General features: G+C 34.9%; 1 protein-coding gene across 11 annotated transcripts; it reads right to left on the bottom strand.

Moving 5' to 3' along the window:
• Positions 1 to 91: 91 nt before the first annotated feature.
• Positions 92 to 23,170, bottom strand: LOC104885329 (protein JINGUBANG). 11 transcript variants are annotated; one of them, XM_010670033.4, is made up of 5 exons: positions 22,732 to 23,153; positions 22,223 to 22,352; positions 16,281 to 16,373; positions 15,032 to 15,134; positions 2,761 to 3,445 (listed from the first exon to the last, which is right to left on the bottom strand). In XM_010670033.4, exons 3-5 carry the CDS (start codon positions 16,356 to 16,358, stop codon positions 2,976 to 2,978), a joined length of 651 nt encoding a protein of 216 aa, XP_010668335.2. In that variant the 5' UTR covers positions 16,359 to 16,373; positions 22,223 to 22,352; positions 22,732 to 23,153; the 3' UTR covers positions 2,761 to 2,975. The 11 variants fall into 11 exon arrangements, 10 of the variants coding, with proteins under 10 accessions (XP_010668335.2, XP_048495760.1, XP_019102768.2 ...); XM_048639803.2 differs by having other exon boundaries at positions 2,761 to 3,481; positions 22,206 to 22,352; positions 22,732 to 23,151; XM_019247223.3 differs by having other exon boundaries at positions 2,761 to 3,481; positions 22,732 to 23,151.
• Between the last annotated feature and the right edge of the window lie 1,633 nt (positions 23,171 to 24,803).

Raw genomic sequence — 24,803 nt, 5'->3', positions numbered from 1 at the left:
ATATGAGTATATGACTAAAACTATCAATGAGCATACATAATGTTTCTTGACTTTTCAAATTGAAGGACGAAATCACAGAGACATAGCATCATGATATAAATTCAATATATATATGGAGTAAAATGCATCGGTACGTATTATGATCTGAAAACACTATATATGGAGTAAAAGACTGCAACAAGTTTTTAAATAGCAATAACTTTAGGAGGGAAGTTTATGTTAATATACTATTAACAGTAATACAGCCAACCGTTACCTAGCTAGTAGACTAATAAGTAATAGTAGTACATGCATGATGCATTGCTTGATCGCTGCTGTTGTGCTGTACTAGTGCATCAATTCCACAAATTGATGGTGCAAGAACAGCTGTGCCTGTGGCCTGTGAGGGTAGGATAAAAGAGCACTTCCAATTTGAAAATTATCACACGGTATCATCCATTTATACTTACTTTTAGTTGATTTCCACATATGTGCATTAGATATGGATCTTTGTACATTCTCATATTCTCCTCTTCTGATATTTAACACAAGAAAGATGCACGATAATTGATATATTAGGACATGCACACCTGTGACAACAGACAAAAATAGAGACGAAAATGGTGTTCATATATTATTGGAAAGTGGAAAAGATAACTCATTATCGAAAAGGGTAAACAACAGATCCTTCAAAGTAAAAATAAATTGCATACACGTCAAGGTTTTGGCCCTATTCTATTCAACTTTATTTTGCTTATTTTATGAGAGTGTTAGATCTTATTTTTTAGTATGTTTGTTTAACTAAATTTGTTAGACATTATTTTGTGAGAGTGTTAAATCTTACTTTACTTATTTTTGTTAGCCAAACTTATTTGAACTTATTAGATCTTATCAGAACTTATCTGAACTTATTATTTCTGATATAGACTGAAGATAAGGTGAACCAAACAAGCCATGCGATCCTGTTTTTTTAAGCTAAATTGAATTGAACTATGAAAGGAAAGTAACTAAATTGAATTAAACTGAGCTGAACTAAAATTGTGCCCAAGAAAACAGTGTCTTAGCTCTCCCAAATTATCGTACTTCCTCCATTTTTTAGATGCTACACTTTTCGAAAAGAGGTGTTTCAAATTAGATGCATCAATTTATTTTTTGTGAATAATTTCTCTCTCTTTCTCATATCACATGGGTCCTCATTTTTCTTTCTGTCTATCTCTCTCCTCTACAAAAATTGCCTAGAAGTTCACGGTTTAAAAAACGGTTTTTTCACCAGGTACCCCTGTAGTTTTTCAAAATTCATGGGGTATCCCTGGTTTTAAAAAAATCCATCAGGTACCCTTATTATTTCAATAAAATTCACGAAATGCCCTTAATGACTAACAACGTCAAGATTCCGTTAGTCATTAGGGTTAATTAACCCATCTAATCCCTTTAACTCTAACCCTAAAACCCTAACCCTAATCCTAACCCCTAATCCTCTAACAGTTCACCCCCACCCCTAAACCGTAACTATCCAACCACCACAGCGCCTCTACCCTCCCCCACCCCCGTAGCTGCCCTCCCCCACCCCCATAGCTGCCCTCCCCCACCCCGTAGTCGCCCTCCCCACAATCCCACCCCCTGCAGCACCCCCCCTCCCCTACCCCCGTAGCTGCCCTCCCCTACCCCCGTACCTGCCCTCCCTCAACCCCGCAGCCGCCCTCCCCACAATCCCACCCCCTGCAGCAGCCCCCCTCCCCCGGTGATTTCCCCACCCACCGTCACCCTTCTAGCCCCCCTCCCTCTACCTTCTCTCTCCTAGTCAACCCCCACTTATTACGCGTAGACCAGCAAGTCAGCAACGGCAGCACCACGGAATGGAGGCACCACCACCACCAAGGGTGTAGCAATACTAGCGGCAATAACCGGCGAGGTAGCAGTGGCAAGAAACAAGAACAGAGGAGGAAAAAGAGAGGAGAAACAAGGGTCCAGACTAAGCGAGATCGGCGAGGTAGGGTGATGCATCACCGGCGACGCTGCACCGGTAGGCCCGACAACCTAGAAGGGGGGAGGAGAATGCGTACGCGACGTTGATGCGGGGGTGCTGGGGGAGGGCGAGGGGGAGGGGGCTGCGAGGTAGGGGGCCTACTAGGGTGGTGGGGGGGAAAAGGGTGTTGCGGGGGAAGGCAGTGGAGGTGGGGTAGGGTCTGCTGCGGGGCTAGAGAGGTGGAGGTGGGGGTGGGGGTTGGGGAGGGGGAGAGGAGGTCGTGGTGAGGTTAGGGTTTGAAGTTCGGAGGATTAAGGTTATGTTAGGGTTTGAAATTAGGGGGTTAGGGTTAGAAGTTAGAATTTAGTTAGTTAATTAGGCTAATTAGGGTTTTATTAGGGTTAGAATGATTAATTAGGGTTAATGACTAACGGAAACTTAACACCGTTAGTCCATAAGGGCATTTCGTGCATTTCACCCCCAAAGTAAGGGTACCTAGTGCATTATTTTAAACCAAGGGTACCTCATGAATTTTAAAAAATCACATGAGTACCTAGTTAAAAAAACCCTTTAAAAAATGTAGCATCTAAAAAGAAACAGATGAGGTAGGAAAACAAAATACCCTTGGCTTTGATTTGGATGACTAAACCCCCTTTATATACACTACACTAGTCACTACAACTGATATGCATATAGATTAACCTATTATTGTTACAACTTTAACGCTAAAATATTGATCTCGATAGCTCGATGGTATGAGACGATAATTTATCCTCGGTATTTGCCAATACTAGAGCCACTATTGATATAATATGTAAGTGGAATACAAATATTAAGTAGACTGAAAATACATGATAGATGGAGTACATATTTCCTTGAAGAAAAAACTTGCAAGCTTAGCGCTAACATAAAATATTCATAATTCTACCAAAGTCGCTGATAAAAGGCCTACGATGATGTTCCAACTTACTCCTATAATAATACTACTAACGCACAACACCTGAAAGGCTGAAAGTCATAATTAAACAAACTAATTACCAACACTGCGACATTGAAGCTTCTTCTTCACCCATGAAGGCGACAACACAGGGCTTGCTTCACACCCTACGTAATTAGCATCTTCTATATCATCATCTCCAATGCTATGATTTCCAGAAGATTTCTTCACTTCTCTCAGCAGCTTAACTCTCCACACCTTAAACGTTTGATCCAAGCTAGCACTGTACACCAAGAAACTCGTCCCAACCTCGTCCTGCAACATAGCAGCCAAGCATCTCACAGGCCCTCTATGCCCTTCAAGAACAGCAAGACACTCATGACTAAATCTTGCTTTGTCTCTCCTCCAAATTCGAATTGTCGCATCCTCAGATCCACTGATCACCAAATTCTCAAGGGCAACTAAACAAAGAACAGCAAACTGATGCCCTTCTAGTACTCCGCCATGATTGTAGTGGGTAGACATCTCTTGCACCCAGAAATTTATACATCCATCTGAAGATCCTGAATATAAGAAGCTTCTTTGTGAAGGTGACGTACCTAAAGCCAAGGCATAAATAGGGTAAGTATGAAAACTAAATACCTTAACAAGAACATGGCAGGTTTCCCCATGAACCCTAAACCACATCTTTACTGTCCCATCTGATGAACAAGTAAACAGAGAGCCATTTTGTTGGTTGACTACCATGTCATTAATATGATCTCCATGAGCTATGAAGGAGTCTACACATTTCTTCTCAGTTAACTTCCAGGTTTTAATAGTTCTATCAAATGAGCCAGTATATAATATCCCTTCAACATGGTAGTATGCCATGCAAGAGATAATGTCCTTATGTTGTGGGTTAACTGGTTTAGAAGTTAACCTATGTGGTGGGCTAACTGACCTACATATGAAGTTCTTGAAATGGCTAGAACTTGGTAAGGTAATGACTTTTCTAGCCCTAAAGTTACCATTAAAGAACCTCAAATTCCATATCCTAAGTTTGTGATCTTTATGTGAAGTGAAGAGCATGTCATCATAAGCTAGCATGGCTCGAACTTCACCACACCGGGCTTGTATGTAGCCTTTTGCATGGCAGTCAAGTGACTGCCATGCATAAACTCGACGGCTACTCGAGCCAGTTAAAACTAGGTCTCCGGACACAGCGACCGAGTAGATGTCGCCATCGCGGCGGAGAGAGGAGATGCAACAGTAGAGAAGGGAAGGTTGGGAAGGGGTCAATGGAGGAGAAGGAGACCAGGAAGATTCTGGGCTTTGAGACAGTAATGGTGAGGAATCAGGGTTGAAATGAGGGCCATAACGGCGAGGGGAAAAGTTTTGATGGAGCGGGTTAGAGAGGTGTTGAAAGCTGGGTGATTGATCTTCTGTAATTTCTTCATCAAAGAAGCTAGAAAGAGTAGATTTTTTGTCACTGGATTGGTTTACTCGGTTATCCATTGCAAGAGAAAGGATAGAAGGTGAGATGTAAAGATCTATGTGTATACGTGAGGGGTTGGGTTTAGGTTTTGGAGGTGGAAAGGGGGGTATATATGCATGCAAGAGTAAAGACCATGCATTTAATCATCAACAGGTATTTATGAATAAATAGAGAACTTGGTTATTTCATGAATTACACCTTCTAATTAAAAAGATTGCATTTTTCGCAAAGTGAAAGTATTGGGTCAGACCGTCTGACCCAACACTTTCCGTCGGACGGGCTGAGCCCAATACATCAAAACCATTATTGGCCTAGGTTTGCATAAGCCAAATCCTCCATGTCATCTTCCCACTCAACGTCTCGCGAGAAATGCGTCAACAACATAGTCTGTCTCCCTTTAATTCTGGGGCAATTGTATGTTTTTTATGTCCAATGACTCTAATCTGGTAGGCATAAATGACAATTTTATCGATGTTGTTTTCCAAGAGATACAAAACGACAGTTCAGAGCAAGCTTTCTTCTTCCCTCTTGCTCGAAGACATTTTCAATGCCAACTCCAGGCATTGGGGCTCACTCGGAAGGAAGGGGAAGAGTTGCACTGCATTGGAGTTAAGTGCTACCAGTTAGCCTACATAATAATCGCGGTTGCTACATTTTTTACTGCACTTGTGTCATTAATTCTTGTGGCTAGAACAAGAAAATTTTACAAAGGAGATATATACAAGAGATTTCAAGAAGGTGATAGAAAGGACGACTCCTCAGCAACGCTTAACAAATGAGGCATTGAAAATGTCTTCGAGCAAGAAGGAAGAAGACATGTATTAAGACATTATGGTAAAGCAAGATGAATATGGCTTGGAGGAAAACCAGGGCTTTGTTTTGTTTCAGTTCGTTATTGTTTTGTTTCAGTTGGACTTTGTTTTGTTTCAGTTGGACTTTGTTTTGTTTCAGTTGGACTTTGTTTTGTTTCAGTTGGACTTTGTTTTTGTTTCAGTTAGTTATTGTTTTGTTTCAGTTGGACTTTGTTTTGTTTCAGTTGGTTATTGTTTTTGTTTCAGTTGGACTTTGTTTTGTTTTAGTTGGTTATTGTTTTTGTTTCAGTTGGTTATTGTTTTTGTTTCAGTTGGACTTTGTTTTGTTTCAGTTGGACTTTGTTTCGTAATATGTATACCAACTGAAACAATAATGGACAACTGAAACAAAGAATGGACCAACTGAAACAAAACAAAGTCCAACTGAAAGAAATAATGGACTAACTGGAAAAAAATGAAGACTACCTGAAAAAAATGAAGACTACCTGAAACTCAAGTGAAGTCGTCCGACGAGAATATTGTGTCGGACGAGTCCGACACAATACGATCTCTTTCGCAAATTCTTGTAGAAAACGGTCTGATGCAACAACTATTACTTCCTTTAATTTTATTCTATAGCAATAACACATGAGTTTTCATGCTTGCTTATGCACAAAATAAACCATTAAAGAATCTCTAATATAGTATGCACATGTGCAAAAATCATAAAAAAATTGATATTTTGAAATCGAGGGGGCCTGATGCAATAACTATTACTTCTTTTTTCTTTTTCTATTGCAATACCACATGAGTTTTCACGCTTACCTATGCAAAAATTACCATTAAATACCTCTAATTATGTTTTAGTAAAAATTAACAAAAGTTGATATTTTCGAAATATATAATCAAGAAAAATCTAACAAGACCTCACATAACTTTTCTCTTTTTCTTTGCCTAAAAATCGGAGTGGATGGTGAAAAGAGATTGTTATTTTAGCGTGAAAACTCATGTGGCAATAGGAAATTTAAAGTATGCTTACAAAAAGTTAGTGTATGAAAAAATTGTAAAAGTAAACCTTAAATGTTTATCTGTAAATATATAAAAAGATTAAGCAACACACATAAAAGTGAATTTTTTTATGTGACATGTTCTAACAAATAAGAAAAGTGTTTCACTTATTGTGAAACGGAGGAAGTATATTATTATTAAAACGTGTGAGGAACACTTGACGTCCGCCATTTGTCACCAAACTCAAATGTTGACATAGCTCTACATATTCTAACATGACAACTTGTTTTCTAATCTACCAAAAAAATAGTTTAATACGATTTCATCCCCTAACTATTTAGTTAACAACGTCATTGTTATACCACCAAATCACATCTCTTTATTTGCAAATTATATTTTTTTAATACAAATAAATCCTAAGTCTATCAATTATTAAATTGCACACCGTCATGTGTCCCCCCAACTCACCTCTTATTACATTGTATCCAACATGACATTAAATACGCTAACATGACATTCTCTTAAAAACTGATGAAAAAAATTTTGCCAGAAAAGCCTTGAAACCATGACCTCTTATTTTGTAGATAGCCCGATTCTAACAATTAGTTTCACATTATACATGACGGTGGTTGGGGTGGCTGGTACGTGAGGAGGAGGTAGTGGGGATTTAATTAACTAAGGTTAATGAGGTTCAATTAGAGTTAATTAGGTTTACTTAGAGTTAATTAGGATTAATTAATAATAATTAGGTTAGTTAGGCGTTGATTTAGCCTTAATGACTGACGGAATTGACGATCGTTGGTCATTAAGGGTATTCTGAGTATTTATCAAAACTTCCGGGGAACCTTGTGCATTTTAGAAACTGCGAAGGTACCCAGTAAATATTCGCAAAATTCAAAGGTTACCGGTGAAATATCCGTTTATTTTTTTCATTTTTAAGGTTGATAAAATGAAGTGCCCGTCCTGCTGTCCAAAAAAAAAATGGAAGTGTCGGACTAGACAGGAACTTTTTTTACAGTTTAACCCAATCCAATTATAGAAGCAAAAATTTTACTCCAAAAGTAACTCTTGTGTTGTCTGATCTCCAACCTTATGCTTGTATAATCAAAGCTTACCACTAAATCAAGCAATATGCTTGGTTATGAGTCTGGAGTTAACACCCTATATGAGCCCAAGTCCTCTTTTCAACCATACTTGTAAGTTGTACCTGGTGTACTGACACTCTTCATAGCAAACCAAGCAAAATCGTGGTGAGAATATGTGTATCTTAGGGGGTGAGTGAATCTCTAGTACAGGATGTGGCTAGCATATACTTCTTCCATGTCTTTGGGGTTGTTTGGCAATCGGCTATTGGCTGTTGGCTTTTGGCTGGTTTGGTTGGCTTGTTTGACTGGCTGGAAGCATTGGTTGTATGTATTGGCTTTTAAAGTTGGCTGTTTAAGCCAGCTGTTTGCAAAAGTGTTTGGCAAATTTAATTGTGGTTGTTGGCTGTTTGCTAGAGAGTTTGTGGGCAAACAAGCCAAAAGCCAATCCAAAAAACTGCTCTAGGCAGCTTTTTTGTTTTGGCTTAAAAGCCAGCTTTTCAGCCAACCAAAAAGCCAATAACCAAACACTTTTTTTGGCTGTTTGACCAAATTGAAAAGCCAATAGCCAAAAGCCAATGAAAAAGCCATTTACTAAACATAGCCTTTTTCTTATAATTGCAACATATCTCCTTTTTGAAGTTTTGAACTAGTTAAAACTTAAAACATATTCATAGCTTTTTAACTTGTGCTTTCTTTCAATCACTTTCCTTTTATCATATGAACCAATATATCTTTGTCAAATTGTCTTCATAGCCTAACAGAATCTCATACCTAAAAGTCTTAGTCCCAGTTTGTTTTGGAGTGAACTAAACTAAAACTGTGAAATGAGTTTAAATTGAATCCATCTAAACTAAATTTAACTAAATTGAATTGAATTTCCAATAATTCAGTGTAAAAGAACAACATCGTAGTATTAGACATCATCTAAAAAATAAAATAAAAATATTAGATAAAAAAAAGAAAGTGTCTAGAAAGAAGTGACAATCATTACAGGCGGATGTAAAGCAAGGAAAGTATTTAAAGAGGCTAGAGGGAATGAAAGTAAAGAAACAAATTTTTCCGAAAGAAAGAAATAACACAAACTTTTATATGAGGCGGTCCACACCTTTAACTAATGGTGTGGCCACCCCCTTCCTCTCACTACCCTCCTTCTCTCACGCACGCCCCCCTCTTTCTCTCTTTTTTTTTTTTTTGAAAACTCTTTCTTTTTTCTTTTTGATGTCTCTCTCATTTTTCCTATTTTTTTTGCCTCATTTTCTCTCTCATCTTATTGCCCCTATTTTTTTTCCTATTTTCTTTCTCCTCTTATTTCCTCTCAAATTTTACCATTAACACATTGATAAATAAGGACGTAGCCAGCTAATAATAAGCCCAAGCTAGGCCATATAATGATGCTCGTGTCCCCTTTAATAAAAGCTGAAACGTGAATCCGTTTTCGGATAACCCTATCTGAATGTACGTGTAACCCTTATTATTTGTAACCTTATTTTATCATACGAGGAACTCATTACTTCATAATAAGTAACTATTATTATTTGTACCCTTATTTTATCATACAAGTAACCCATTTATTCTACAAGTAACCCTCATATATTTTTCAAATGACCCATTATATTATAAAAGTAACCTCATTAGTTAATAAAAGCAACCCTAATTACATGTTTGGGTAACCTTATTTATTTGTTCGAGTAACCTCATATGTTCGCAAAAGTAACTTTAATTATTATATAATAGCTTGAAATGTTTATAGAAAGTAATCATAAGAATAAAAAAGGTACAAGTAACCCATTAATTAGTTCATAAAAAGTATCCCCATTATATATTTAAAGTAATCTCATTTATTCATAAAAAATAAACGTGTTGCTTTTCAATGCTAAGGTGTTACTTTTAGTGAATTAGAGATTACTTATCGAATGCTAAGGGTTATTTTACTAACACTAGGGATTACTTTATATAATGCTAGGGGGTTACTTTTACTGAAAGTATAGGTTACTGTTTATAACTGTAAGGGGGTTATTACTTTTACTATAAACAGCAGTTACTTTTACGATAATTAGGAGCAGTTACTTTTAGTGAAAGTATAAGTTATTTTTTGTAACTGTAAGGGAATTGTTTTTACTATAACCAGGGGTTACTTTTTGTAATGTTAAGGAGTTACTTCTACTGAAAGTAGGTGTTACTTTTGTAATTATAAGAGGTTACTTTTATTAAAATTAGGGGTTACTTTTTAATTATAAGGGGTTACTTCTACAATAAATAGAGGTTACTTTTTGTAATTACAAATGGTTACTTCGACAGTGAATAAAGGTTACTTTTTATAATTATAAGAAATTATTTTTACTGAAACTAAGGGTTGCTTTTTTCATTATAAGAGGTTACTTTTACTGAATTGGAGTTACTTTTTTTTTGTCACATCCATGAAACCTTAGAGTTACTTTTACGAAATATTAGGGTTACTTTTATGAAATCTTGGAGAGTTACTTTTACGAAGTCTTGGGGTTACTTTTTATAAAAAAAAAAATATAGTTACTTTTTCTAGTAACTCATTATTTCTCGACCTTCACCACATCTAACAAATAGCTTTTTCTCTCTTCATCATCTCCATAGAAAATTTCTCTATTCTCACCACTTTCTTCTATTCCTCCACCATTGACATCCAAAAAAAAACCCATAAAAGCAACAACGCCAAAATTGCAAGAGAGAGAGAGGAGAAAACAACGGTGATGAGAGAGAAAGAAGTGGTAGAAAGGAGGAGATCGAAAAGATCGAGGAGAGATAAGGAGATCGAGACATAGAAGGAAGAAATCGTTGGTGTGTGAGGAGAAGAAAGAAAGATTGAGGAGAGCGAAAGTGATAAGAAAGTAAACGCCGCGGAGGAGAAAAAATAAGAGATCAGTAATGAGGTTGTGTGTTATTGGTGGTAGTTTCTAGTGGTATTTACTTATGAACAATGGTGAGGAAAGAGAAAAAAAGAGAAATAATGGTTGATGGAGGTACAAAAGTAGAGAGAATGAGTGACAGGATAGATATTAGAGGGATTAGGTTGTATGAGAGACAAATCAGTAAAAGTAAGTAAATAAGGAAAAATTATGAAAATAAATTTAATTAAGTTATGTGGCCACACCATTTGTTTTGGTGTGGTTGAGTGTACACAAAACTAGCTGAAGAAATGACTATTAGGTCAGACCATATGAGCCATGATAAATCTCTAATCAGCAGAGATTTATATATGGTAGAGATTTATGAATATCTAAGAGCCATACAGCAGCACACAAGTGATGTAAGGGAATTTAGAGAAAGCCAAATGTCATGATATTGTTTGTCTAAAAAAAATATTACTTTTGCAATTTTAAAACTTGTATATCTCAAAAAATATGTTTTAAAAAAAATAAAAAATATATCAATATTCATATATTTCTATTCTCTACGAATAGACATCCATTTTAATATAATTTCATCACATTTTTATTTTACCATACTCTAACCATTTATTTAGATTTGTGGAAAAATCGACACAAACATTATTTGTTATGCACAAACACTAATATTAAAAAGAATAGTGCCACCTTATTAGATAATTTTTCTAATATTAAAAAGAACAAAAACTACACTTCTAAATTTGTCTTCCTAATTTGGAGTATTTGGAAGAAAAAAAAGAAACAATATCATCTTACCTAACGACTCGCTTAATATTCATAGGATTCTTCATAAAGCAAAAAAAAAAAATATTCTCAAAATGGAGACTTAAGAATACAGTTGATTACTGCCATTCCTGTGGCTCCCCATTTTCCCACTCCCTCCATCCCTCCACCCCCCAAGTTCTCTTCTTCTCTTCCCTCCATCCCTCCACCCCAAAGTTCTCTTCTTCAATGTTGGTGGCTTGGGAGCCTACATCATCTTCATTTTTCAAACTCAACTTTGACAGTTTTGTTCGTGATTCTTCAACACCAGCAAGTTTCATCATCAGAGATTTCACATCAACCTAATCAAAATCGTAGCCTTAAACCGTGGTACATCTTCAGTATCGGTGGCAGAAGCTACAACCCTTCAGCATGGAGTTTGACTAGCTATTCAAAAATGTTATTACTCATCTCCACATCAAAGGAGATAACCTCATGGTTATCAACTCCATCAAAGGTGTCTGGTCCCCTATTGGCAAATCGCCCACATCATTCAGGATATCCGAACTTCTCTTCCCTTCTTTTCTATTTGAACTATTCGACACGCCTACCGAGATGCAAACAAAGCACCAAATTGAATTGTCAATGTTGGCCACCTCATAGTATCTAGTTTTTGTGTTGAAAATTATACTCATTCAGCTCTTCATTCAATCTTTGTAAACGATAAGGTTGGAGCTCCCCTCATGCAGAGGGTCTCCTAACCTTCTTTTTCCTTACCTTTATAAAAAAATATAGTGTTTGTGTATAAACAAATAGTGTTTATGTACACCTAAATAGTGTTTGTATTATTTTTTCTACATATCTAAATAACAGTTAGAGACGGGTAAAACAAAAATATGATAAAATTATATCAAAATGGATGTCTATTTGTAGAGAATGAAAAAATTATGAACATTAGTATATTTTTATTTATAAAAATTTTTTTTTTTTTGAGATATACAAGTTTCAAAATTGCAAAAGTAATATTTTTTTGGACAAATAACAGCATGTCATGTGGAAATCTCCAAGCTCCCTTACACCCACTTGTGTGCGGCCACATGGATGTTAGATGTTAATAAATGTTTACCGATTAGATATTTATCATTCCTCCGAACCATATATCTGTTACACAATAGTACACCATGAGTGTGTGTGGTTAAGTATAAAATCTCTTTCTAGGAAAATGCTCTTCTCAATTCTCTTCGCTTGAATGGTAAGGAGTGAAGTTTTTTCCCAATTAGTAGAAAATAGTTTTTTTTTTTTTTTTTGACAAGAGGTAGAAAATAGCTATCCTAATGATGGAAAAGCAATTCCTCCTTAGGATGGAGTATTTGGTTAGCAGAAAAATGCTTTTTCTAAAAACTGTTTTCCATACATTCCTTTATTTGATTTGGGCCAAATTTGAGAGGGGAGAATATGGAATGAACTTTAATATTCCAAGCGTGAAAAATAACCTCGTGAGGCAAGAGAAGCCACGTCATCTAACTCGGGTTTGTGTAACGGCATCTCGGATAAAGCCGTGTTAACGGCTTGCTATATTTTGGTTAGGGTTCCAAATAAAAAGAACAAGGTTACTCCATATGAATTGTGGTTTGGTAGGAGGTTACTCCATATGAACTGTGGTTTGGTAGGAAACCTAATCTCAATTAACTTTGGATTTGGAGTTGTAAGGCAAATGTAAGATTAGGAACCTAAAAGGAAGGCCGTGGGTAAAAAAGAAATTGATTGCATATTCATAGGTTATCATTAACAAAAACTCCATCCATCTCACCGACAAAAACACTCTTTCTCTTTGTCCAACTATGGTGTGAAGATCTCTCATTCTCTATTATTCCTCTACTTTACTTAGGCTATGTTCAGTTCACCTTATTTTTGCTTATTTCAGATCTAATCAGATCAGATCAGAAAAAATAAGTTCAGATCAGATCAGTTCAGATTATGCTTATATTTAAAAATCATTATATCTTTCATTACATATTAGTAAAAATTATGATAATTGAATATTAATAAAGTACTCATTGAGACGAATCAAACAAGACCCGCATGACTATATTTTTTCTTATATATTGAGAAAAATCTAAAAGATAAGATCTTGTAATCAGATCAGATCAGAAAAAATAAGTTCAGATCAGATCAGATAAGTTTAGATCAGAAAATTTCAAGTGAACTAAACATAGCCTTAACTATATATTCTGTGTGCTCTCACTCATTTATTACTTTTCTTGCAACCAAAGAAAGGATACGCTATCTCGAAATGAGTTTTTCCAATTTCGTCCAACCAAACACACCCTTAAAAAAAGTAAAAATACATTTCCCTCCCTATTTTTCACCTTCCCGATTCCGCTACATTCTTACTTTTCCTATGTGTTCATGCAAGGAACCAAATCACAAAAAGCTAAAGTAGAGTTGCATTTTCCCTTGAAGAAAATCTTTTCCTGAAAAATCATTTTCCATCTAGCCAAACAAAGCCCTAAACTTGATCACAATACATCAAACAACATGTCAGACCATCTAATTCTGTAAGTATTAGATCATAGCATATACTTCCTCCGTTTCTAAATAAGTGCAACATTTGCATAGTGTTTACTATTCACAGTTTATACTTTAATTAGCTTTGGTGATTTACATTTTAGGAAAAACATAGTCATGTGTGATCTTGTTAGATTCGTCTGAATGTGAATTTTTTAATATCAACTTTTATAATTTTTACTTATTGATAATGGAAGATATTAATGGTTAAAATAATGCATTGGCAAACGTGAAAACAAGAAATGTTGCACTTATTTAGAAACAGAGGAAGTATTTGTTACACATAAATATATCAAAAGTTCAGCAAAATACGGAAAAAAAATTGAAAAATAACCACAACTAACACACTCCTGATACAATTGGAAAATATCTAGTAACTTCTACTATATTTTACGTAAATTATTTTACATCTGTTACACCATCTTAACCATTGAAATTAAAAAATTAGCACTTATGACCGATGTACCGTTTTCTTTTTCCCCATGGTTTGCAACCTCACAATCAACCATATATTTTTAGGATACATACAAGTGTATCTCATTAATGCCAAGAGTACAATTTTTGCCGTAGCTTTTAGATTTAGTCCTTATCTAGATTGCATGTTCATCACTCACTATTAGGAGTATTAGATATTAGTAGTAATTAAAAAAATCACGTCATTTAGTAGATATTAGTAGTAATTAAGAAAATCACTTAAAACCATTCATCTTGTGATTACTGGATTTACACCATTGCAAATACTCATACCAATTAACACACTCTTTTTGGGACTAATAATGGCCCAGAATCTTCTGTTTTGTTATATTATAGGCCTATGCATAGGCCCATTCGTTAGAGGAGATCCTGACCATATGCAGCCTAAGATCTATCCTAAATATTGATTGGCAATAGGTAGAATACGCACCAGACTTGTATAATAATAGTAATTTAGCCTCTCCATTTATTTATTTTTGGAAAAATGATATATATAGCCCTTAGGGCGATGTATAAGGTGTTTAAAATGAAAATATAATATTGAATCAAGCATTTATTATCTCAGTTGATGTGAAAATATGTTTTGAATTCTTAAACTGTTTCCATTTATAGAAATGTATTTAATGCTTATATGTAGCCCTTAGGGCTACATATACTCCACATGTGGTTTTCTTTTAATAGTTTGTAACATATAGTTTCATTTTCTAGATTCATCTAAGCTTCCATTTACCTATGAAGTATATATTTCTAATACATTATTTTATTTTTTGCCAACGGGTATTCCTTTCTTTTTTAAAATCTATTACACAGGTAGGTTGATCTCCATCACAAGTTAATATCCTATTAGTATTAGTCCCATTCAATGTTTTATTTTACTTGTGATTGTTCTTATGTACTAACACATTTCTTCACATAAAGACTAAGACTTGCATAGTTTAGGTTCATTAACCATAACAAGAAATTCAGTTGGCACTAGAGTGACTTCTCAAAAACTCAACTCTAATGTGCATGATCAAGTTGAATGAGAGCGAGACTCCAACGATCTCATTCTCAGAAAATAGCAAGACAATGATCCATCAACCCACAAAGTTACCATCGTAACAACTCTTAAACTGTGATTAGTTACCTGGAATAAACTGTGATATCTCTCGACACTCTTTCGTCTTTCTGAATTCAGTGTTCTCATACATCCATGTCATGCAGACAGCAAAGTGCCAATTGATGAAATTCTAGAGAGAAAAAAGTTGCTAAAATCAGTACAGAAATTGGCACAACTTGCCAAAGGAAAAATAAATTAACAGGAAAAAATCAATTTTGGGCCCCACAAAGAGACTGCCAATCAAATTTGCAATTAGATCTGCACAGGAATGCAATATAATGTCATCATTATATGATAGCAACAATAGATTGCAAGACAATGAACTTAACCCAATGAGTCTGCAACGACAGTAAATACTAGTCCTAAGTAGGTACAAGACGCTTTAAGGAAGGATTGTAGAAAATACATTAGAAAGTCTTTGACTAATTTGTGATAGCTGGTCTTCCTAGGAGAAATTTTCAAATGTTCCATTCATGGCAAATAAATACTCTTATCTAATTACAACTGACAAACTCAGAGAAAGATAACTAGCCTGAAAAAAGGAAATGACTGTTGTGAGTTGTTCTGACAATGTTAAGCTAAGAGAACATTATCCATCTGGGGCCTATCTCTAAATAAAGAGCCGCACTATATAAGGTCTTTTTCAAGAGAACTGAAAATAGCCATAACTATCCTTCCTCACATTTATCTCCTTCTTGACTTGCTTTCTAATACTTCGACCCTGTTTTTTTGCACCGGACTCGACTGAACTGAACTTAAGTCCAAAAGAACAGGGCCTTTATTTGGCCTAGTTCTCTCAATCTTGTATTCTTGTTTCCCTTTCCCAAGTAAATTTTTGCCTACTTACAGCACAAGAGTTGGAACTACGATCACATTATTGAATTTCAAAACTAAATAATCAATATTAATGAAGGAACAGAGCTAGTTGAACTGAGTAAGGCTTCAAGAGAGAATAAAACGTGTCTAACACAAGTGTGAGAATTTGGTGAATTGAATGTAAACTTGGCTTTATAAGACCAAGAAGCATGTTTAATGCATATCAACTCAAAATCAATATGAAATCAGCAGCATATAGCAGCACGATTTCAACCCTACGTATGAAAATGCAGCGATAGTACTTGGCAAAGAGCCAAGATAAGTTTTTTTCACTGCAATAATAAGAGCTCAGCCCAGTTTCGGCGACCTCAGTAGACAAAAGCCAAAGCCAACTATATTGATAGATCCCAACTATGAACATCACAAAAATTGAGCTTCGAGTGACTGGGTAAATAATTACCTCAAAATCAATCCCTAAGCAAGTCACCAAACAGGCAATTATACAGGTGGCTTTAAGGAAACTGGAAAGTTTTGCCATTGCTGCTCATCCACTCTGAGACAGAAAGTAATTTTCAACTGCAATATAGATATAATGATATATATAGGAATTGGGGTGCTCAAGTGGTGAGCTTTCCCATCTTCCCTAGCGAAGTCTACGGTTCAATTCCTACCCCAAGCATTTGTTGGGATTTAGGGAGGGGGGGTGTTGGCTTGTAATAGGTCTCTAGGTCGGCCCTGTGCGAGGACAGCAACTCAAAAAAATTATCTTAATACGCAGATAATAAGACCCCTCTAGCAACTTGGGAGGTTTTCAAAATACAGTGGTCTGCAATGACATATTTCGACTATGATGAAGTCTTTCGTGGTTGTGTTTAGTTCAGAAGAGAACATTTCGATCTGAACTTCAATTAAATGGAAATTACATGTCAGCAGAATTCATGTTTCAAACTTCATTTACCATCATTTGGTTCCTTGATGGAAAAGTTGGAGAGAAAAGCAAAAAGGAATTAGAGAGGAGAGGAAAAGAAAAGGTGAGTTATTGAAAGGAAAATCTGACATACTTCCCTTACAAAATAAATTTTTTTCCTCTCTTGGAAACACTATTATTTACCTTTGGGAAGAGTATTTTCATGCATTTGCAGATCAACCAGAGAAACTGGGTTAACTGCTTTTATTTTTAGCTCAGAAAAATCTTGTACAAGCTTTCTTCAACGACTGAGAAAAAAGTGTTGGCACATTCAGGACGATGTTGGTAATGAGATGAGTACTGTAATAAGAAGTCGTCGTCTAGAAGATAGCCTCATTTTGGTATCATTGGGTTGTCTATGTTGAATTCTTATTGAATGCCTTTAGACCATGAAGCCAATCATAATCTGTACATGTGATATATTGAAGATAAAATGCTTCTCAAAGACATGGTATGTTTCCTGCTATGAGCGCAGCAGTGTTCAGTGCATGCTCTCGTCCACACTAAAATAGATTCGGTTCTCATCATCACAAAAAAGAAAAGGCTATAGATGAAGATAACAAGAGGAAATATGACTTTGTGCAACATAAAAGAAAATATTGGTTTGTTGTTCTTTTGTTGTATCTTTTTCACGAGTTCAACACCTATTCCCAAAGCTTCATATTCAATCTGGTAACCAAAGATATAATTCCTTTACGATTGCTCAATATACTCTACTATTTCAACGGAAACCATGTACCAAGAGAATTCTAACACTATACTGGTTCTTCGATGCTGAAGCCTTATGGGTGTTGACTGAGGATCAATAAACCTATCAGCGACCATTCTCATTTATCATTAGAACAGATAACCACAGAAGCCTCATCATTAAATGCATTACAATAATTTGAAAACAATATATATCTTCAAACATGCTCCATGGGTACGTAACACCACACCTAGGGTTAAATGTACCCAGATTCAAATTCTAGAGTCAAAATCAGCCAGTTGTAAGATATTATCTTTTCCTGTCCAAGATGAAGTTTCAAGTGTCCAGCATCCAATCCAGTTATTTGGAGTCATATGAAGAGTATGAGTTAGAAATTAATCACATGATACTATCCCAATTCTATCCAAGCGCCCCATAAATTATGTCTCCAACCTAGAAGCTAACGACAAAGATGTATTGAGAAACTAAGTCGGCAAATGGGTACAATCCTAATTATCCACTTGTAGAGTACATCAAAATTCGAAGTTTTAAGCATTATATTCAAGGCCTAAATTTTACAACTGTGTCTGATGCTTATTTTTTTATATTAAGGCCATGTTTGGTTAAGTGTTTTTAGGGCTTGGAAACGGATTCAATAATCTGAATCCATTACTCCTTGTTTGGTTTGGATAGTGGGTTAACCGCTGCCCTTACTTAAGGGTAACCCAAACTCCCAAAATGTTACCCTCCAAATTAGAGTAACACATTCCTTTACATTCCCTTATAACTTATAAGTGATTCCTTTCTAGTGTTGAACCAAACACCCAATAAACGTAACAGTTATTGTTACCATTCCTCCTCTCTACTTGATTTCATTCCCTTTCCATTCCTCTATATGAACCAAACACCCCCTAAGCAGGCTATTTTATAGGAAAAGGCAACTATGTAATGATTTCCATTATTTCATACGACCAAACAATACAACTACATATGCTGCATACATACATATTTGTACAAACCAACTCTGCCGTCTAAAACAAACAATTTGTCGCAGAGCTAGGCATAAAACTACCAGATGTCTAAGCAGTTCTAAAACCACCCAGATGTAGCAAATATTTTGACATAAATCCTGGTTGTTTACACGCAGGCTTGACCCTCAGTACTTCAAGCACCCATGTGACCTCCACCACAGTTCTATCGAATCTAGGTGTTTTCCCTGGAGAGGGGAGAGGGGAGAGGAGAGAGGAGAGAAGTTGAACCCTATCTACTCCCTCCCCCTGGGTGTTGGACTTGTGAAGAGCAAGGCACAAAAGGCCTTAGTGATGATGTTATTTATAGGTTAACACTGGCGTATTCCATAAACCCTAATCAAAATCAATAACAGCGTTGGAATGACTGGGCAATATCAAAAAGTCAGTATGACTAAATCCATTAATTGGAATAGAGACCAAATTCTGGTCGCACATTTATACACCCTCGAGGAAAAAGATATTGGGGGCTAAAATTTACACTAGAATCACACAAAATACATAATTTCTATCACCCTCAAACAAATCAATGACATAGGTCCAGCAAAAGTTAAAAAGCTTTACTTGCAAAGATAAGGAACACAAAGACCTACTCTTAACTCATGCAGAATTCGCCTAGCCCTAAGAAAACTTAAGAACAGGCAGCCAGAAACTATAATCTAAAGTTGTATATGGGGTAGATCCTCTTACAATTGGATTAGCAGCAATTTCAGGTGTTGAGGCTCACTTCAGTGTCAAAGCACAAGATATAGCCAAAAAGATGACAAGTAGATGCAGAACAAAAACAAGAAGACCAATGGCAAGTACAAAGAAGCAGCAAAAATAACAAAACCATCTAAATTGAAGATAAACATTCACTAAAAAAGCAACTCCAAGCTTGGATCAAAGCACATGTTCCATTTGGACCCTTGACAGAATTGCAAAGTTTAAGAGATCACTATGTTACTTCAATATTTTTAACAAGCATGAGCTGCTCAAGGCATTTAAGGAGAAAAACACATTTCACGACATCAAAATTTATATTTACCATTACTATTGAATTTCCTTTACTTCCTCCATACAAATGGGCTCTTTTTTTAGGCTTTGTACTGTTCACTTGAAACAAGGTATTCTGGTCTAAATATTATAAAAACTTGGTGTGGTCCGAAATCGATCCAATCTGGTACGATCTAAATCTTACTAGTCTGGTTTGAATTTAGTGAGAAAGTAAAGAAAGAAAATGGTGCTAACCTATTTTACAATTATATCTGATGTAAAAGGTCGACTTTCTCTTCTTGAAAACTATCAAGTACTCAAGCTTTAAGAAGTGGATGAAGACGAGTGAAATGTCAAAGAAAGTAATTCTAATGGCGTGAAATTTCTTCACTCCAATGACATTGAGTTTTCTTGTTGTCGAGTAATTTCTCTAGAGTGAGCTTATATGTTTTTGGCTTACCGAGTATATTCCTCAATACTTATTGCATCAGTGAGAAACTAACAAGATATGAGGAGGAAAACAAAAGAAATTGTCACGACAAAGAAGAAAATGCAATCTATGGATGACAAAGCTTATTACCACATGCATGTTATATATTGTGCTTACACTGTGATTTTGAAATGACACTCCACCAAAAATCCGAAGAATCAAATAGAACTTGAAAAACCAATAGAAGCCCAAGATGTACAGGAAGATTGCTTCCATAAATATTGAAAGCTTGTTAGAACTCCACGATGACGTTTGGAAAATTTGACACCAATAGTCCAAATAAGTTTTTCTTCAAACAATCCAAACTATTGATTAAGTCTGAACAATCTAAGATTTAAGAGTGTCCTCCCAAGAAAGTCACACATGACTTATTAAACTATGACATATGTAATAATCATTCTTATACTTTCAAGGATTTTGCTTTTATCTCTCGTATAGGTGATGTGGGACTAATTTGGGAATGACACCCCCAAAGTTGGGAGTATTATAAGGTAATCAATATTTGCGTCTGTTGGTGACATATTTCCTTATGTTATTTATTGTAACTTTTCTACAAAGTCACTTGGGTCTTGTCCCCCCCCCCCCAAAAAAAAAAAAAAAACAAATAATATAAAGAAAATAATATTTGAATTTTTTTCTTGGGAGGAAGCAGGAAATCTTCACAATGAAACACACTGAACAAACAAAACAAGTCAATGTCTACTAGTTAATCAAAGTTGCAACAGTGTGCACTACCAAAAAGTGGAAAATGACTATCTGAAAAAACCGACTATAGCAATCGAAAACTGACTACATTAGAAAACTGATTGTATCACACAAAAACTAAATATACAAAAGGTGATTATATCATATAAAAACTATCTATATCATATAGAAACTGACTATATCACATAAAAGTTGACCATACCATACGATACTCGGCACACAATAAGTTATTTTGAACCGGGTCCATTCAATTTTTTTAGCCAAAAAGATTAAACACATATTAGCATTTTAGGAAAAGACTACAATCAGTCCTAGCTTTTCAGAAAAAGGTGGAACTTCAAGATGAGCATATATAAAAACAACCACACACACTAAGAGAAGGAAGTTGTTCAACAATGTCAAAAGGAAGCTAGAAAGAGCAACTCGAGTTCTAAATAAAGATGATATACAGATTTACCAGAGAGCCAATGCCCACAAACAAGTAGATCTCTTATAATGTTTTATAATTGACATTGGGAAAAGTAGCCACTAAGTTTATACATAGAAACATCCCGACGTATCTCTCCAATGTAAGACTCAATAACTTTAACATGGGTTGAACTCATCTTCCCCTAATAATTGAGACGACACTCCCCCTAGAATGAAAACGAGGTCATCCAAGCAGAAACTCTGTAAAAAGCACTTATTTCCCATTCCCTTATAAGAGATTACTACCAAGTATACAAGACAACAACCAAAAGTGTCTCTACAACACATGCCCCAGCCAAACCAGACTTTAATACCATTTGCTAAGGAAAGAGATGCAAGGGAAACAAGCCTATGGTATAAGTGAGATTATTGATACCAGGAACGTGTTATGTGGCCACGTTCCACATTCCAGGGGACGCGTCCCGGAAAGTGGTACGTGGTCTAGGAGTCCATATGGTTTACTCTAAAGGCTGCATTCCGCGAACCTGTTTCCGTGCCACGTTTCGAAACGTTCTGCGTTCCATGTAACAATGAGTGAGATTCAATCACAAAACCAATTGGCGTTGTACAGAGTCCGTTAAGAGTTAAGACTCACATGAGACCAGTAACTTCTTGCTCACTCTCCAGCTTCCCTCATTATTAAATAGTCATTACTTAATTTGACTAGATTCTAACAGTAAAACCAGAGAAAACTATTTTTAAATCAATCAGTATTCAATTTTATCAGTGTCACCAGAAGAAAGAACCAGTAACAAATCTCACATCATTTCGTTATTGAACTTACTACTAAAGAAAAGAACAAAGTTTCAAATCCCCGTAAACACAGAAATCACATTAGTTGTTAGAAACATTCCTATGTGTTCAATACAAGGATGTTGTGCTAGCAATATATCCCTTAACCACAAAATTTTTTTGTTAGAAAACACTTGCCCCGTCATTGTTTCGGACTATTAACTTCCCTGGTCTAATACATGAGTGCACAAATTTCACAAACACACAAAACAGATGCTGATCCAAACACTTAAACAAAATAAGCTTCTAGCAAGGACAAAGTTTTAACTTACTATAAATCTAATCATACCAATTTGTCCTGCTTTGATTTCCAAATAACTTCAATAGAAGCCTTCTACAAATTTTCATTTTTCTGACTCCCAGGTTTTGGTCAATAAACAGCAGCTAATGCAAACTGTAACCTTGTATCACCTCGTAAACTGGAAATAATTACGCACAACATAGAATGGATTACAATACAATATATCCTCATCAATGAACCTAATTTCCAGAAAAGAAACTATAACTGATGATTCAACTAATTACCACACACAAAACAATTGCTCGTAAATAAACACGCCAGATATTATAGCTTAGAATTGATTATTTCCTCATTTACATTGGATTGTCAACGAAATGATTAATACATTTATATTATCAAAAAAAATTAAAAATCCAAGCTTCGGTGGACAATAATTTCCAACATATCACAATTCATAACACAATAAACTCGAACTTCCAACAGAAACCGCAAATTTCAGGAATAACACAAACACATTCTCAGGAATTAGGCGAAAAAAAAGAATTGCGAGATTTCACCTGAAAAACGGCGATTTTCGAGAAGTAAGAAAAACATTCTGAAGGCAATCATCATTGCGCTGTGACGCAAGACTACGATCATTCCGCCATTACTGCTTCTCATCGAGCAAAAGCTTGAAGAAGTGAACAATCTTAACCCTAACTCCATTTGCACTGTTAACATTAACAGACATCGACGGTTGCATTTTGCAAGAATTATGTGTGCGAAGCGAAAAAAGAATTAGAATGGAAAATATTAAATTCGAGGAGGACGCGTAGCAGAATAACAGGGATAGCCTGATAGGGGTAACGGTAAGAGCAGAGAGATCTTATGTTGGTGATGGTCTGATGGAAGGCGCAGCAGTTCCATGGTTAGTTATCAAGAGCAACTCCAGTGGTATAAAAAAAAACTTGCTAGCAATTCCGAGTATCTCGTGTATTTTTAAAACTACGAAAATATTTCTTGAATTTTATAAAAATTTAGGGGTAATTAATGAAAAAACCGCAAATGATATTGTCACCTATATAGAATCAGTTTTATTATGATATAATCAATTATCATATGATATAATCAGTTTTTTGTGATATAGTCTGTTTTTGTATGATCTACATAGTTTGAGTGCACAAATATATTGTAAAGTCAGTCCACCCAAAACGCTTTAGTTGTTACCTTGGTAAAAAAAAATTGATAATTTTGTTGTACTTAAGGTCCTATTTTTTTGGATTTATTTTCAGTTAATTTCAGTTTTGTTTATTTCTGTTAATTTAATTTCAGTTCAGTTAATCTAATTTAATTTCGATTCAGTTAATTTAATTAAATTTCAGCTAAAATAAGTTCAAAGAAACATAACCTAAGTCTATGTTCCCCTCAAGGGCCCAACAATAATTTAACACGTGTTCTAACTCTTAAAAAAGGAGTGTGCTCACCTAGGGCCTGTTCTCCCCAGCTTATTTTCAGTTCAGTTCAGTTCAGCTCCAATCAGTTCAGTTCAGCTCTGATAAGTTCAATTCAGATCAGTTCAGTTCAGCTCCATTCTTTTAGGGCATGTTCTCCCCAGCTTATTTTCAGTTCAGTTCAATTCAGTTCAGTTCAGTTCAGTTCAATTCAGATCAGATCAGTTCAGTTCAGTTCAGTTCAGTTCAGCTCTTGACAATACTTTTACTCTCACATATCACTATTTATTTCAGTTCAGTTCAGTTCAGTTCAGATCAGTTCAGCTCAATTCAGTTCAGTTCAGTTCAGTTCAGTTCAATTCAGTCCAGTTCAGTTCAGTTCAACTGTTTTATGCCGAAGAGAACAGGCCCTTATAACCATTTTGTTAAATATTATTATTATGTTGGTATAATTTATTTTACTAATTACTCTTATTATTATTATTATTATCATTATTATTATGATTATTATTATTATTTAAATATATATCATTACTATTAAGTATTATTATTATTATTATTATTATTATTATTATTATTATTATTATTATTATCATTATTATTATTATTATTATTATTATTATTGTTGTTGTTGTTGTTGTTGTTGTTGTTTCTATATATTATTTTTGTTTATTATAGCTTTACTCATTATTATTACTATTATTATTAGGAGGAACATGATTTAGGTCAAAACACAAATAAACCCACTTTTTTTAGCCCATAAACCAATCAAATCGCGTCAAGACGGTTTATGATGTAATTTTTGCGGTCCAACCCAATCATTATTTTTATTACTAAATATTTTTATATTATTAAATCTATTTATTAAAATAGTAATATTAATTTACTTCTTAGATATTATTGTTCTTATATATCATCATCAAGTATTAATATATTAATACAAATAATATAAAATAATTATTATTAATTATCATTATTATCATTAATTATTATTATTATTAATAATTTATGATTATTAATATTATTTATTTATAACTATCATTTAAAAATATCCAAAATACTATTATTATTATTATTATTATTATTATCATTCATTATTATTACTTATCATTATAATTATTATTCAATATTCATATTATTCTTGTTTAAAATATTATTTATATATTTATTACATTCAGTTTATTTCAATTTAATTTAAT

The sequence above is a fragment of the Beta vulgaris genome, chromosome 2, assembly GCF_026745355.1.
Source record: "Beta vulgaris subsp. vulgaris cultivar EL10 chromosome 2, EL10.2, whole genome shotgun sequence".
Taxonomy (NCBI): Eukaryota; Viridiplantae; Streptophyta; class Magnoliopsida; order Caryophyllales; family Amaranthaceae; genus Beta; species Beta vulgaris.
Note: the sequence above shows the minus strand (reverse complement) of the source record. Positions and strands in the feature narration are given on the sequence as shown.

Coding starts and splice junctions, on each gene's coding strand:
- LOC104885329 (XM_010670025.4), bottom strand. CDS start 4,379: ATGGATAACCGAGTAAACCAATCCAGTGACAAAAAATCTACTCTTTCT. Junction 3,446..3,524: donor CCTGCCATGTTCTTGTTAAG/GTATTTAGTTTT, acceptor TCTTATATTCAG/GATCTTCAGATGGATGTATA.